Below are 14,934 nucleotides of genomic sequence, written 5' to 3'. Positions count from 1 at the left end.
AGAAGAAATGCAGCTGATCAGACGTTTCTACAAACACAATTATTTCACTTTGTTTTACTGCCTGTCATACCTGTGTGCCTTCTGTCCTCCGTCTGCTCCGGTCTTCATGTGCACTAACTTACATGAGTCTAATATACATTATATAGTTAAACACATCATAATCACTATTCAGTTCTCTCTTCAGTAAATACATCAATGTGTTGCAAAGAGATATATTAATCATAAACAGATGTCTAACAAAGTCAGGAGTTCAAGGAAAATGTATTAAACTTCAACAGAACCTTCAAGAATAAAAGCAAAAATAAGTGGAACCATCAGGAAGGTTTAAAAAATGACATGTTTTTAAATATTCAACAGTTCTTTCTTTTATTTACCAGGAACAACAACAACATGAACAGGTCAGTGATAAGGAGGTCATGTGACTCCAGTCTTCAGGGGTTCCTGGGAGAACAGATTCTACAGATTCTGCTCCAGGAAAAAGCCCCTGGATGGAGTCAGGAGCTCCGGTCTGGTTCTGCAGGGTTCTGGACCGTCCTCAGTGTTGTGGATGAGCTGATGAACACCATCTCAGTGATCCATTTCCAGACAGGAGCAGGTGGAGGAACCTGGAGCTTTGCTCTCCTGGTCTTCAGGCATTTCTCCGTCCTGCTGGAGTCGCTGATGAAGCCACATCAGAATTCTTCCTCCTGCAGAACCACAGAAACAAATTTTACCTAAACCCCCCATCATACCGAGGGGTGTTGGTGACGCCAAAGGGAGGTTTACTGAGGTCTATATTGACAACCTGGATGAGGCCTGGTCCTGCTCAGATCCACCATGAACCAGCTGGTCCTGTCTCCACCAGCTGGTCCTCTGCTGGGTGGAGGTTCAGACTCAGACCTGCTGCACCCAGGAGCCTTTATGACTCCAGACTGACAACCTGCTGGAAGGAAGAAAACTTTATGTCAATAACCAGAAACACAAACATGTCCACAGTGAATTTTTACCATAACATCACAATTTATCAATCACAGGAAGCCTCTCTGGCGTCATTCAAAGTACAGAACCAGGTCTGACACCTTGGATCAGGCCTTCAGATTATGCCTCTTATATTTATATCTTGTTTGGTGTCACAGCCGACCCTGCAGACGTCCCAAAGTCTCTGAGGAGGACAAAAAAAAAAGAATCACACTCTACCAACTCAACATTTGTATGAATAATTCATACCTGCATTAATTGAAGCATGGAAAAACAAACCTCCCTCCATCCACATCTGGCTGCAGATCACCTCTGGACCAGGTTCTGGTTCCTCAGTGGTCCCTTGATTGAAATAGTTCATAGTTTTTTGTCTGAATGCACAACATTCACCAATATAACGAGTAGAAGACATTAGCATCAAGCTACAGTCCGGCATGTTTACATGTTTAAGCATGTTCATTAATGTGCACTGTCCCATTCAAATAAACACATAAAAATTAAATCACATAAAAAAAATACTCTGAAACAGATTACATTGGACCAAGACACCGGATTCACACAAAACGATCAATGTCTCATGTTTAAGCACAGCGGAGAGTCACAGCCTGCTGCAGCCGACATGCAGCAGCTGAGCGCCGGGTCGCCTCGTTAAGCCGTCCGGTCCCCAAATGTCCGAAATCGTTGGAAAAAAATTTCAAATAAGCTTGATGTGGACAGACTGACCCCATATCAACATTCTAAACAGCTATATTCTCGCCTAAAATACCGTTAAAACTACGTTCTGTTAAACAATAACGCTAATATTTCATAGTTTTTTTTACTCACCTCTGTGTGTTTACACCTCAGGCATGTCTTGCAAAACGCATTCTGGGTAATTTCGCTTCTCAAGTCTGCACAAGTCTGGTCCGATGCAGACTCGGTAAAGTGGGCGGAGTTAGTCACATCCGGGTATTTTATGCGGACTTGGTGAGATGCCAACTTTGAATTGGAACAGTACTTGGTCTCTGACTGATGACGTTTCACGAGTCCGTGAGTTCACAAGTACAGAGAAGTACGCGTATTGAGAAACGGCCCTGGTATTTTAAGTTATTTTAAATCATATCTAATATCTTGTAGAATTCTTGGAAAGAAAAAAAAAAGCAACCCGTCCCTGGCTGGTTGATCATTACAGACTACTTTTCAATTCATTATTGTATTTTGCGCATAATGCGATTAATCGGGATAAGGAAATTTAATCGCTGCTCAGCATAATTTATTTATTTTTGGCTGTGATGAAAACTTCTTTCCGGGTACCACTAACATTTTGAAAGACGCGCTCGACATGGCCGCCTTCCCGCCAGTCAGCCACAATTAGTCAGTGTCTGTGTGACGCCCACCAGTGTGTGCCCACTTGTGTGAATGTATATTTGCTTATTTGAGTTTGCTCTTTGATGTTGTTATGACCCAGGGTCGTTGGGAGGTCACAGGGAGCGGTCTGTTGTGCTCTGTCGCTGCTCCTGCCTCTCCCCTCTGCTCAGGTGTTCCAGATTACACTGATTGCTCTGTGGAGCAGCATAAAAGCCAGAGCGTGCATGCGCTCGCGGTGGTCGTTGTCTGGTGGTCGTCGTCGCTGCCTGGCTCCTCCGCTCGCTCCACCCGGTGACGTCCTCCTGCGGGGTCCTGCTCCTGCTTGTTGACTGTGGGCTTCGGACCTCCTGATGGCGTCCACCATGCACCTTTGTGTTTGGGCACTGGATCTTTTTGTTTACTTTATTTCATTAAATCTTTCTTTTACGCACGTTACCCAGCCTCTGTCTCCCTCGTTTTGTTGCGGCTTTGAGCCGGCCATAACAAATGTGGGGGCTCGTCCAATCAAGCGGCGGTGTGTTTGCTCACGTGTGGCAGACGTGGGAAATTTCATCCACGTTTTGTTTTGGTTGTGTTTCGGCTTGGTTTGTTGTTTGCATTGATTTGGCGTTTGAGTGCGACCGTGGAGCAATCCTTTGTTTTGGTTTTTTTGGTCTCCGGTCAGGATTGTCTCTGCGTGTCTGGCGGTCGGGGAGTCCCCCGTGACGTCATTGCCCTTGTTTGGGATTTGTTTGCGCTCTTGGGGAGACACGGCTGGGAATGCGTTCTGCTTCCGGGTTTGGCGGCGCTGTGGAGTCATCCGTGGTTTTTGGTCTGGTCTGTTTGGGAGACATTATGGTAAGTGTGTTACTTCTGATGTATAGCTTTTGTTTTTGGTTGTAAAAGACGAGGATTATCCTTGTAGGCTTAAGGCTCCGTTCTCACAAGGAGAGCGTGCACAGTGGGTGGTTTTAGGGACGGAGACAAGCTGCGGGTTGTAGCATCCCATTCCCTTTCCCCTTACATCGGCTCGGGGTGTGTGCAGGGCGTTTTCGCCGCTGCGAGCAACACGTAATTCCCACCGCCACGTCTCCAGAAGACTAGGGAGGAGTTAGCCTAGGTTTTTTTTGTTTGGTTGGTTAGATAGCGGATATCCTCGGCTTTGTTTATTTTGGCTGTACATCAGGTGGATATCGCTTGAGCTTTTTGGTCTCCAGGTTGGTTTGTTGGGCCATGGATGACGGGGATTTGAGAAAAGGTGTGGATCAGGTTAGAGGAATTTTGAGAGCTGCTCTGATGGAGAAAGGCGTGTTAAAAGAGGAGCAAATCGTGGATCCACCTGGGGCATCAGCGGGTGCCGTGTAACTTTTGAACAGCAGAAGGAGTTGTTGCTGGTACGGGCACAAACTGATGAGCAGAGAGGTCGTTTGGAAATTGAAAAACTGAGGCTTGAAAATGAGAAGCAAAGAATGGAGCTAATCCGTGACGGCAGATTGGAGGGTGACATGCGTCCACATGGGCTGCGTGGAAGTCAATCAGATGATCTGAGTGATCTGCGGCTGGTTCCACGGTTTAATGAGGAGGACTCTGAGAGTTTCTTTTCTCTATTCGAGCGTGTTGCAGAGGCCAGGAATTGGTCGGATTCGACTCGGGTGCTTTTGTTGCTGTAACCCATGTCGCCTGACTGCCCATGAACGCACCACGCACGGATTGGCCCAGGCCACTAGAGGGCACTAAACAAATATGGCCGAGCCGAGCCCACTTCCGGTTTCTCCGACTGTGACTGTGTTGTTGCGGCAAACCCTCTCTGCCGTGAGAAATTGCCCTCGCTGCGGCAAAACAGAACTAAATGCGCTGAAATCAGAAATCATACCTGCAAATGGTGAGTTACTCCACTCCTCCTGTGTGCCACCGCTTCCAAATATTCCACCTTAAGTAAGCATTTGACTGCAATCAGCACTCGTGGGTAACTCAGCCTTGTCTCTTTATGGTAACAGAGACACGATCCACTCCTGCCTCAAATCCGCTTCATTCTGTGCCTTACAAACTACAACATCCGACGGTGAGTCACCAAAACAGTATAATCACTTGAACCCTTCCCATAAAATAGAGGATGGTATCATCTAATGTGTTTAATTTGATTTAATTTCGGCACTTCCGGGTTAGCGCCGGACCGGTTCCGAGTGTGTTTTCTTTTTTTTTATCGAGTCTCTGTACCTGCAGTAACGACACCATACGATGTGACGTGACGGCCGTTTGCCGTTATCTCTTTTTGTTATTTCTTGGGTTGCATTTTTTATTGTAGGTTTAGGCTCAATACAGTGCCATTGATACAGAATGTGAAGTTAATGTTGTACAACTGATTTATTTATAGATATTGATTTAAATGGCCTTTTTATTTATGAAGAAATGATTTGTTACTAGTAACTGAACTTTGATGCTGATTGTGTTTTTTTGTTTTGCATCTCCTCTCTCTGGCCTTCATTTTAGGCCAGGTCTTTTTTTCCCTCCTACCAAAAGAACACTGAAAAAGATTCCTCCTTTGGGAGGTGGCGAGCTGCCCGAGCCTGGTAGGACTTCTTTTTTTCCAATTCGCCTGGATTATAAAAACTGAACTGAACCTTGCGAACAAACTCAGGATCGTATGAACTGAACTAAACTTTCCAAACCAACCAAGGATTCTATGGACACCTGAACTGTGCCTAAGGTTGAAGGGGTTTTTTCCTCCCTTTGGGTTTTTTTTCCCCCATCTGTGAATTTTCTGTTGTGTTGGGCCCTTTGTTGTTTATTATTGTTTATGTCTGTCATTGTCAATACATTTTCCAAACTCAATTCCTGTTTCCACTGGTTTTCATTCACATACCGAGCTCCCATAGCGAACCTGGTTTCTTTTGTTAAGTCAGATACACCCCTCCATCGCAATAACTCAGCCCTAACGTTTATTTACTTTAATTCCCTTGTTACACCCCCTGATAAGATAGATAGATAGATACTTTATTAATCCCCACTTGGTGAAATTCAGGGTCATACAGTAGCAACACATAAAACAGGAGAATAATAATAAATAGCATTAAAAAAAAACAACAGATTAAAAAAAAAAAAGAGAGAGAGAGAGAATCACGTAAACCCCAGCACATTAATGTTACATTAGCAGTGCTCATTATAAAATCGAATGGCAGCAGGAATGAATGATCTCCTAAAGCGCTCCGTCCTACAGCGCTGAGAGGAGACGGTCTGATCTGTGGCTCCTCTGAGCAGACAGAGTCTCATGTAGAGGCTGCCTGGTGTTACTGAGGATGGACATTAACTTCCTCCCCATGCACCTCTCCACCACCGCCCCCACAGTGTCCAGTGACCCCCCAACCACTGAACCAGCCCTCCTAACCAGTTTATCCAACTTGTTACTGTTTTTGACAGAGATGTTATTGCCCCAGCAGACAGCGCCATAAAACAGAACAGCAGCCACAACAGAAGGATAAAACATAGACAACATTTGGTTCCACACATCAAAGGACTTCAGCCTCCTGAGGAAAAAGAGCCTGCTCTGACTCTTTTTATAGAGGCTCTCAGTGTTGATGTTCCAGTCCAAATTGTTATCGAGGTGTACACCAAGATATTTGTATGTGTGCACACATTCAATGTCCTGTCCATGAATGCTGACTGGCTGGAGAGAGTTCTTTTTCTTGCCAAAGTTGATGATCATTTCTTTGGTCTTGCTTGGATTCAGAATGAGTGAGTTGTCAGTGCTCCAGTTACAAAAAGCTGTAACCAAGTCCCTGTACTCCCCTTCCTGGTTGTTCTTAACACAAGCCAATATAGCGGTGTCATCTGAGTACTTCTGAATGTGACAGGTGTCAGAGTGGAACTGGAAGTCAGAAGTGTACACAGTATAAAGAAAAGGAGCGAGCACGGTTCCTTGTGGAGCACCAACATTACTCACTACAGAATCTGAGGTGATGTTGCCCAAACTCACGTACTGGGACCGGCCCGTCAGGAAGCTGTGGATCCATGTTATGAAGGATGGGACCACACCCAACCCCTCCAGCTTTTGTTTGAGAACGTCTGGCAGGATAGTGTCAAATCAGGGTATCCGCGGGGTCTTAAAAAGTATTAAAAGTTGATAAATCAATTGTGGGAAAATTAAGGCCCTTAAAAAGTATTAAAAAGTCTTAATCGCAATTTTGTCAGGTATTAAAAAATATCCATGAATATTTATTTTTCCTCTCGACTACTCCAAACGTGTCGAGAGCGTGATCGCCTCGCGGCCGCGCACGCACTGATGCGACGTGACGTGACGTGACAGGGAATTTTCTGGCGCTCAAACAGAAGACATCGAAAAGCGACATGGGGAAGTGCAAGTTCTCGGAGTCCTGGCTCGAGATGCCCGATTTCAAAGAATGGATCAAGCCGGTAGAAAACAACAATCGAGAAGCCTATTGTACATTTTGTCTGAAAAAGATAAGCGTTGCATCGATGGGCATCAATGCAGTCCGGTCCCATATGCAGGGTGCTAGCCACAAGACTGCGGTTAGCCGCAGGCAGCTGCAGCGGTCAATGGCGTCTTTCTGTGGTCCGCCACCAGCACAACCACCAGGGAACGTGACGCCTGAGCTAGCTGCGACCTCAGCCTCGTCGTCTGCTGATATCAGGGAAGCTTTGGGCGGCACTCCAACGCTGCGCGCGGAGGCTAATCTGGTGTCTCAATACAGCGGTGAATCACCACTCGTTGAACTCAAATGAAGGAATTTCCGACATATTCAGGTCGATGTTTCCCGATTCAGATATTGCTAAGACGTTCACCTGTGGAAAGGACAAAACAGGATACGTCATTAAATTTGGATTAGCACCGCACTTTAAGCAGCAGCTTATTGATAGCGTTAACAACGCTGGCCGATTTGTTTTGATGTTTGACGAGAGTCTGAATCAGTCAACAAAAAATAAGCAGCTGGATGTCCATGTGCGTTTTTGGGAGGATGGCTCTGTCCAGTCCAGATATCTGGGCTCTCAATTTTTGGGACATGGAACAGCTCAGGACCTGTTGCATCATATCAAAGTAAGTGTACAGTATGCTAGTCTACTAGGCTAGCATTTATCTTTTCATTTCTTTTAGTCTGTTTGTGTGTGAATAAGTGTGGGTTAACATTTAGCAAGTATTGGTGGTGCAATTTCATAAATTAATTTACTGCCATGTCATTTCACAGGAATGTGTTGCAAAACTGAATGTGAGGCAGCTTGTCTCCATCAGTATGGATGGCCCCAATGTCAATCTGAAGTTGGGAGACCTTCTTCAGAAGGAGCATGCAGAGCTGTATGGAGCTCAACTGGTGAAGACTGGAAGCTGTGGCCTTCACACCCTGCACAATGCGGTGAAGGCAGGCTTCACTATGTGGCAGCTGGACAAGCTCCTTCGTGCTCTCCACTTCCTCTTCCACAATGTTCCAGCTCGGAGGGAGGACTTCACTGCCTTGACTGGGTCCACCGCCTTTCCGCTGCCGTTCTGTGGCCACAGATGGGTGGAAAATCTCCCTGTAGCTGAGAGGGCAACTCAAGTATGGCCAATGATTTTGAAGGTATGAGCATTACTTCATGTTTCCCTCAGTTTTAGTGCAACAGTTCTTATAAAGAGCTTTTGCACTAAAATTGACTTGTAAATGTATTTTGTATTGTTGAGTTATGGAGCAAATATATTAGAATATTTTTCAGGCGCTTGTATGATATTCTAATCAGTGGTGCAGGGGAAAAAGTACTTTGAGTTTCTGGCTAAAATATGTTAATGAAGCTGTTTTGATTATGCAGTATGTGGATGCTGTGAAGCAAAAGAAGCTCCCCAACCCGGGCACTGCCTCCTATGACACCATTGAGATGGCACAGGCTGATCCCTTCATTGGTGCCAAATTGGAGTTCTTTCTGGCCATAACCAGGACCTACAACCCCTTCCTGACAAAGTATCAAACTGATGAACCAGTTCTGCCCTTTTTGGCCAAAGATTTGAGTGAGCTGATAAAGGTAATAATTACAATAAAGTCTAAATTAAATCTGATTAATTGATATGAAGAGTTCTTCCACTGACTGTTTGCTATATCTTCAGAGTCTACTGAGGCGATTTGTGAAGAGGGAGCTCCTGCAGGACCTCACTCCCCTGCAGCTGACGAAAGTAGAGGTGACCGATGAGGCAAACTGGGTCTCTGTCACAAATGTTGATATTGGCCTGGGTGCCGAATCTGTCATAAAGGTAACTGACATACAAAAAGTATGTGGGGATGTTTGCCTGGATTTTTGCCCCTCAAGATTCTCCAATCAGTCATTGTAATGGTTTGGCCATTGGGGGATGCTAATGATTGTAGCTGTTACTGTATGTAGGTTCAAATGTATATGTTGAAACTTATTTTCTCACTGAGAGGACAGTAACTTGTTATACCATTTACAGCATGTGATTATGTTTTATTTGTCAGGCACTTCAGGGCAAGCCAGGAAACAGGATAGGGGAGCTTTCTGTGCTCGTCTTCCGAAAAGAGTGTGTGCAGGGCCTGGTTACCATCGTTAAGAAACTGCAAGAGAAAAGCCCTTTGAAGTTTCCAGTGGTCAGGGCCATCGCATGTTTGGATCCAACAAACATGCACAGGGATCCAGAGTGGTGCCTCACAAAGATGAAGACTTTAGTCCAGAAATTCCTGCAGGACAGTCAGTTGACAGGAGGTGTCTCAGCTGGTAAGAGAAATAAAGTACAGTAGAATGACAGGAGAAGTGGATTAATTGCCGTCTGTCCTCTATTATCTCCTCTTTATTTATTTTCATGTAGCTTCTCCATCTCTTGAAGTTATGCAAGACAGTTTCTATTTTGTGCTTTTGTTTTTTTTTTTGGGTGTTAAAGTGTTTAAACCTCCAATTCTTCAAGAAGAAATTATTTGAACACTTCTGAAAGATGCTGCATATCGTATTGCTTATGCATGTGCAAATTATGTGAGCTATGTGTGGTGTCGGGACACGAATGATGAGACCGTATTGTAGTCATAAAATACTTCTGTTTGTGGAACAGCTATCCGCAGAATAACACATTAATTGCCAGCAGATCTTAAAGCAGGACACTTCAGTAATGGGCATCTTGAACTCTACTCTTTTTACATCTCAGTGATGTCTGTACAGCAACACTGCCACCTAGTGGTGCAATAAAGAACACAACATTTGTTGAATGAATGATGATGTCAATAAAATTGGACACATTAGTAATTATTACTTTTTTAATTCTCTTGTTGCAGGTGATGTGATCGTCCAGCAGTTTGAGAGCTTTCTCAGTGTTGAGGCGAGAGATGAGCGTTTCCTCTCCTTTCAGCCACTGCAGCAGCGGGTTGATGTGTTCCTGCACTCAGCTCTCCAGTCTTACCCCGAAGTGTCAAAATTCTGTCAAGTCCTTCTGCTCCTGTCACATGGGCAAGCCACAGTGGAGAGAGGATTCTCAATCAACAAGCAAGTTGAAACTTGCAACATTCTTGAAGATTCGATTGAGGCTCTAAGGTTGATATGCGACAAGGTCAGTGCTTGTGGGGGTGTTTTGAATGTTCCTCTGACCAAAGAGCTGCTGGCTTCAGTAGCTTCCGCCAGGTCAAGATACAGACTACACCTTGAGCAACAACGTCTTAAAAAAGAAAACGCCACACAGTCACTGAAAAGAAAAGCAGCTGAAGATGAAGTCGAAGATCTGAAGAAAAAGATCAAAATCCTCCATGAAGTGTGCAACACACTTCAAATTGATGCAGACCGTCTTGCTGAGCAGGCAGAAGGAAAATCTGGGTCATTAATGGCCCAACTTATCACCAAGTCCAACACCTTGCGACGAAGGCACAAAGAAAAGCTCAGAGAGCTGATGGATGCAGAGAAGCTGATGGAAAGCAAATCGCACAATCTCAGGCACATGTCTTAAATTGTGATCATGATGTAATAAGTTAAAGTTGGCCTTAAATAACTGTTGTAACTTATCATAGGCCTAAGCCAAACTGCAGTCTGCAAATTGTTGAAGTCGTCGTAATCTGCTTTGTCATCCATTTCAATGTTCTTAATTTCATGTTTGCAATTGTCCACAGATCGAATGTACTTTGAAAATGCTGCACAAAAACATGTAACTTGTTGTGACCTGAGGGGAATGTCAATAAACTTGCGTTTAGTGTAATGTATTCTTTTCGAGCTTTATTCCTTCTCAGTTTACCTCATTTCTGTTAAATTGCAAAGTACAACTGTTAAAGATGTGTTGCCAACTACAGCTTAAAGTGGCGATGAGGTCTTAAATTTTTTTTGAAAGGTTTTTAAAAAGTCTTAAAAAGGTATTGAAAATAACCTCAGGATTCCTGCATATACCCTGCAAATGCACTTGAAAAATCAAAGAACATAATCCTCACATATCCACCAGGTTCATCCAGGAAGGAGTAGGTCCGGTGCAGCATGTACAGGATGGCATCCTCCACTCCCAGCGCCTCCTGGTAGGCAAACTGGAGTGGGTCAAGTGCGTGTTGCACCAGTGGTCTGAGGAGATGCAGGACAAGACGCTCTAATGTCTTCATAATGTGTGAGGTCAAAGCCACAGGTCTGAAGTTTTTTATCTCAGTTGCACGCGCTTGTTTTGGCACAGGAATGAGACAAGATATTTTCCACAGAGCAGGGACTCTGCCTGACTGAAGACTACAGTTGTAAAGTGTCTGAAGGGGTAATGCCAGCTGCTCTGCACAGTCCTTTAATAGACGTGGACTCACTCCATCTGGTCCTGGGCCCTTCCGAGGATTTAACTTCCTCAGCTCTCTTCTCACCTCATCCACTGTCAGAGATGGAGGTGGTGGTGAAACAGGAGGAGCTGAGAGGAGGCAGTGGTCAAATGAGGATGAAGGTGATGGTGGAGGAGGGGCAGGGACAGGGGTGGAAGAAGGTGATGCGTTAAACCTGTTGTAAAACAGGTTGAACTCATTCGCTCGTGCTCTGTCCCCTGCTGGAAGGCTCTGTTTTCCTTTGCAGCCAGTGATGGTTTGTATCCCTCTCCACACTTCCCTGGTGTTACTGGCCTTCAACCTTCTTTCCAGCTTCCGTTTGTAATTCAGCTTGGCCTTTCTTAGACTCCTTTTTAAGTCCCTCTGTATCTCCTTTCTCTTTTCTGGATCCCTGTACACCCTCTTCTTTCTGTTTAGAAGGTGCTTGATGTCCGCAGTGATCCAAGGTTTGTTGTTAGAGAAACACCTGACTGTAGTTAGAGGAAGAGCAACATCTGTACAGAAATTTATATAGTCTGTTGTACATTCCACCATTCTATCAATGTCAGTACTCCTGGTATTGTCCTGTAAATCCTGGATCACACTCCAGTCGGTACATTCAAAGCAGGCTCTCAGGGACTCACTGGCCTCACTAAGCGTTACATTTGGCCAGCTAGCCATGAGCTTGGTGTGAATGAAAATACTCGATCCTTGAATCTTTCAAATTGAGGGGAATTAAAAATTTCTGGTCCGATCCAATTATGGATTTTTTTTTTGAAAGATCTGGTGTTGATATCAACAGCTGTGTCATTGTTTCTGGTGTCACACACACTGAAAACGACAATGAAATTTTTGATATTTTGAAACAATATGGTAAATATAAAAAAATAATCGTTGATGACGAAAATAGCCCGTACTACAAAAACCTGATCGTCGAGTTTAAATCCCTTTCTGCGGTTTCGCAACTTAAAAAAATTGCCCCTTTCACACACATTTCAGTGAGCGACCCTGAAACAAAATATTGCATATCATCACCTGAAATTAAAAGCACAGTCACAGCCGGAGCTGAGGCTCATTCCCCCGATTACATAAACGAACTGAAACACATTGCCAGAAGGAGTGGACAAAATTTTGAGGTGGTTCTGCAAGACATGCTGACACAAATCAATGACCATCTGGTTTCAATGAATACGCCGCCATCTAGTGGTCAAGATGAGGAACGACAAACAGTGCAGTCTGTGGACCGGCAGCAGCAAATGTCGGCCCTGCTTGCCCAGACGTCCCGCACCTCTGCAAAGCCAACAAACCGCAGCACACCGCAACCACAAACTGGCAGAGCACAGAACACCAAACCTAGAGCCGGGTTCTGCTTCAGATGTGGAGATGATGGTCACATTGCTCCCTCTTGCAGCCAACCAGCAAACCCAGTCCTGGTCCAACAAAAACGAACACGTCTCCAGCAACGACAAGCGCTGTGGGACGCAAACAACAACAAGAACCAGAACCAGTCAAACTAGGTCCAGCCTCTTCTGCGGGACAAGCAGAGGCTGCCCGACCGCAATGTCCCACACACCTGTCACAGAGACCCTTCAACTCAATCCCAAAAGGACTCATTGGCACCAAATGCACTGCTCAAATCATAATCAAAGGAACACCTATTCACTGTCTATTGGACACAGGCTCACAAGTCACCACAGTTCCAGAGTCCTTCTACCATGCACATCTTCAAGACCATCCACTCCACCCTCTTAACGACCTTCTTGAAGTTGAAGGGGCGAACGGCCAAGTCGTGCCATACCTGGGGTACATCAACCTCGACGTCACGTTCCCCCCTGACTTCCTTGGGATCCCTGTGGAGGTTGCCACACTGGCTTTGGTTGTGCCTGATGTCAAGACCCATCAACCACTCATTTTGGTGGGCACAAATACTCTGGACTTCGTCTACGTCCAGTCCTGTGAACAAAAGCCAGACTTCCACCCTGTCCCTTATGGCTATCGAGCGGTTCAGAAGATCCTGGAACATAGACGCAAGATGAACAGTGCTGAACATCATGGGCTTGTAAAATTGAACAGTGCCATTCCCCAGACCATTCCTGCCAGAGAAACGGTCCTCCTGGAGGGCATCGCAGTCGCTCATTCTGTGTATGCAGAAAAAGCGGTCATGATTGAACACCCCAGGTCATTTCACTTACCTGGCGGTTTAATGGTGCAGTCCTGCCTCGTTGATTTCTCTGGTTCTCATCCCGTACTCCTGCCAGTTCCTGTGAAAAATGAATCTGTCCATGATGTGTACTTACCACCCCGAGCAGTGATTGCTGAAATAAGTGCTTTTCAGTCCGTTTCCTGTGCTGCGCAGGCAACCTCAGAATCCACCTCGTCCCACACAACAAAGCCGTTGTTTGATTTCAACTTTGAAAACTCCCCACTCACACCTGAGTGGAAAGACAGAATCATTGCCAAACTCAACAGTATCCCTGAAGTTTTTGCAAAACACGATATGGACTTCGGCAGAACAGACAGAATAAAGCATCAAATTGATCCTTGATCCTCGACCCATCCACCCACAAGACCTGGATGCCGTAAGGGAACACCTGAAAGAACTGGTCAATTCTGGAGTCATCCGAGAATCCGACTCCCCTTTCGCCTCACCCATTGTGGTCGTAAGAAAGAAAAACGGCAGTGTCAGGCTCTGTATTGATTACAGGAAACTGAATTTACAAACAATCAAGGACGCATACGCTCTTCCCAAGCTCGAAGACGCATTCACCGCCCTCACCGGATCTCAGTGGTTTTCTGTTTTGGATTTAAAATCAGGGTAATATCAAATCGAGATGGACGAAAGTGACAAGCCGAAAACAGCCTTTGTGTGCCCTCTTGGATTCTGGGAGTTTAATCGAATGCCCCAGGGGGTCACCAATGCGCCGTCCACATTCCAACGTCTGATGGAAAAATGCGTTGGAGAGATGAATTTGAAAGAAGTGCTTGTATTCATAGACGACCTCATTGTTTTCGCACCAACTCTGGAGGAGCATGAGGACAGATTGAGAGTTCTTAACTGTCTCAAAGATTTCAGCCTGAAACTCTCAGTAGAGAAATGCACTTTCTTCCAAACATCAGTAAAATACCTTGGACACATAGTCTCCAAAAACGGCGTTGAGACCGATCCAGCCAAAATCGATGCTCTGAGATCCTGGCCAGTTCCGACCAATCTCAAAGAGCTCCGGTCCTTCCTCGGATTTGCCGGATACTACCGGAGATTTGTCCAAAGCTACTCTTCAATAGTCAAGCCACTCCATGAACTCACCTCTGGATACCCACCGTCACAGAAGAGATTGAAACTCCTCATCAAACCGGAGCAGTATCTCAACCCAAAAGAGCCATTCGGGGGTCGATGGTCATCCGCCTGTCAGAGAGCATTTGAAGAAATAAAAGAGAAACTCACCTCTGCTCCAGTGCTTGCTTTCGCCGATCCGCAGAAACCTTACCTGCTACACACTGATGCCAGTTCCACCGGGCTTGGTGCTGTATTATACCAAGAGCAGGAAGGTCACCAGAGAGTCATCGCTTACGCCAGCAGGGGCCTGTCCAGAAGCGAGTCAAGATACCCAGCACACAAGCTGGAATTTCTTGCGCTGAAATGGGCTGTCGTGGAAAAGTTCAATGACTACCTTTACGGCACCAACTTTACCGTCGTAACCGACAGCAATCCACTAACTTACCTCCTCACTTCTGCTAAGCTCGACGCTACAAGCTACCGCTGGTTGTCTGCACTCTCCACCTACAGCTTCAAGATCACTTACCGAGCAGGCAAGCAAAATGCGGATGCGGATGGTCTTTCCCGCAGACCTCATGGTGAACTCTCCTCTGACCTGATGTCCCAAAAAGAAAAGGAAAGGATTCTCAGGTTCACAGAAACCCACCT

At 45.4% G+C, this 14,934-nt stretch overlaps 1 protein-coding gene and 1 long non-coding RNA gene across 4 annotated transcripts; both read left to right on the top strand.

The window, feature by feature from the left end:
- The first annotated feature begins 4,066 nt into the window (after window positions 1-4,066).
- On the top strand, window positions 4,067-5,201 carry LOC115395723 (uncharacterized). The gene is made up of 3 exons (XR_003932303.1): window positions 4,067-4,165; window positions 4,281-4,345; window positions 4,774-5,201. It is a non-coding gene; the product is annotated as an uncharacterized LOC115395723 (long non-coding RNA).
- Window positions 5,202-6,371: 1,170 nt separating this feature from the next.
- LOC115395522 (uncharacterized) lies at window positions 6,372-10,580 on the top strand. Of its 3 annotated transcripts, none has more exons than XM_030101094.1 (5): window positions 6,372-7,853; window positions 8,080-8,289; window positions 8,372-8,515; window positions 8,736-8,991; window positions 9,614-10,580. In XM_030101094.1, the coding sequence occupies exons 1-5, from the start codon at window positions 7,530-7,532 to the stop codon at window positions 9,631-9,633; spliced, it is 954 nt and encodes a 317-aa protein (XP_029956954.1). In that variant the 5' UTR covers window positions 6,372-7,529; the 3' UTR covers window positions 9,634-10,580. The 3 variants fall into 3 exon arrangements, with proteins under 3 accessions (XP_029956954.1, XP_029956953.1, XP_029956955.1); XM_030101093.1 differs by having other exon boundaries at window positions 9,540-10,580; XM_030101095.1 differs by lacking the exon at window positions 8,736-8,991 and having other exon boundaries at window positions 9,540-10,580.
- The last annotated feature ends 4,354 nt before the right edge of the window (window positions 10,581-14,934 follow it).

Source organism: Salarias fasciatus, chromosome 10, assembly GCF_902148845.1.
Source record: "Salarias fasciatus chromosome 10, fSalaFa1.1, whole genome shotgun sequence".
In the NCBI taxonomy this organism is placed as follows: Eukaryota; Metazoa; Chordata; class Actinopteri; order Blenniiformes; family Blenniidae; genus Salarias; species Salarias fasciatus.
Note: the sequence above shows the minus strand (reverse complement) of the source record. Positions and strands in the feature narration are given on the sequence as shown.

Coding starts and splice junctions, on each gene's coding strand:
- LOC115395522 (XM_030101093.1), top strand. CDS start 7,530: ATGGATGGCCCCAATGTCAATCTGAAGTTGGGAGACCTTCTTCAGAAG. Junction 7,854..8,079: donor TATGGCCAATGATTTTGAAG/GTATGAGCATTA, acceptor TTGATTATGCAG/TATGTGGATGCTGTGAAGCA. Junction 8,290..8,371: donor ATTTGAGTGAGCTGATAAAG/GTAATAATTACA, acceptor CTATATCTTCAG/AGTCTACTGAGGCGATTTGT.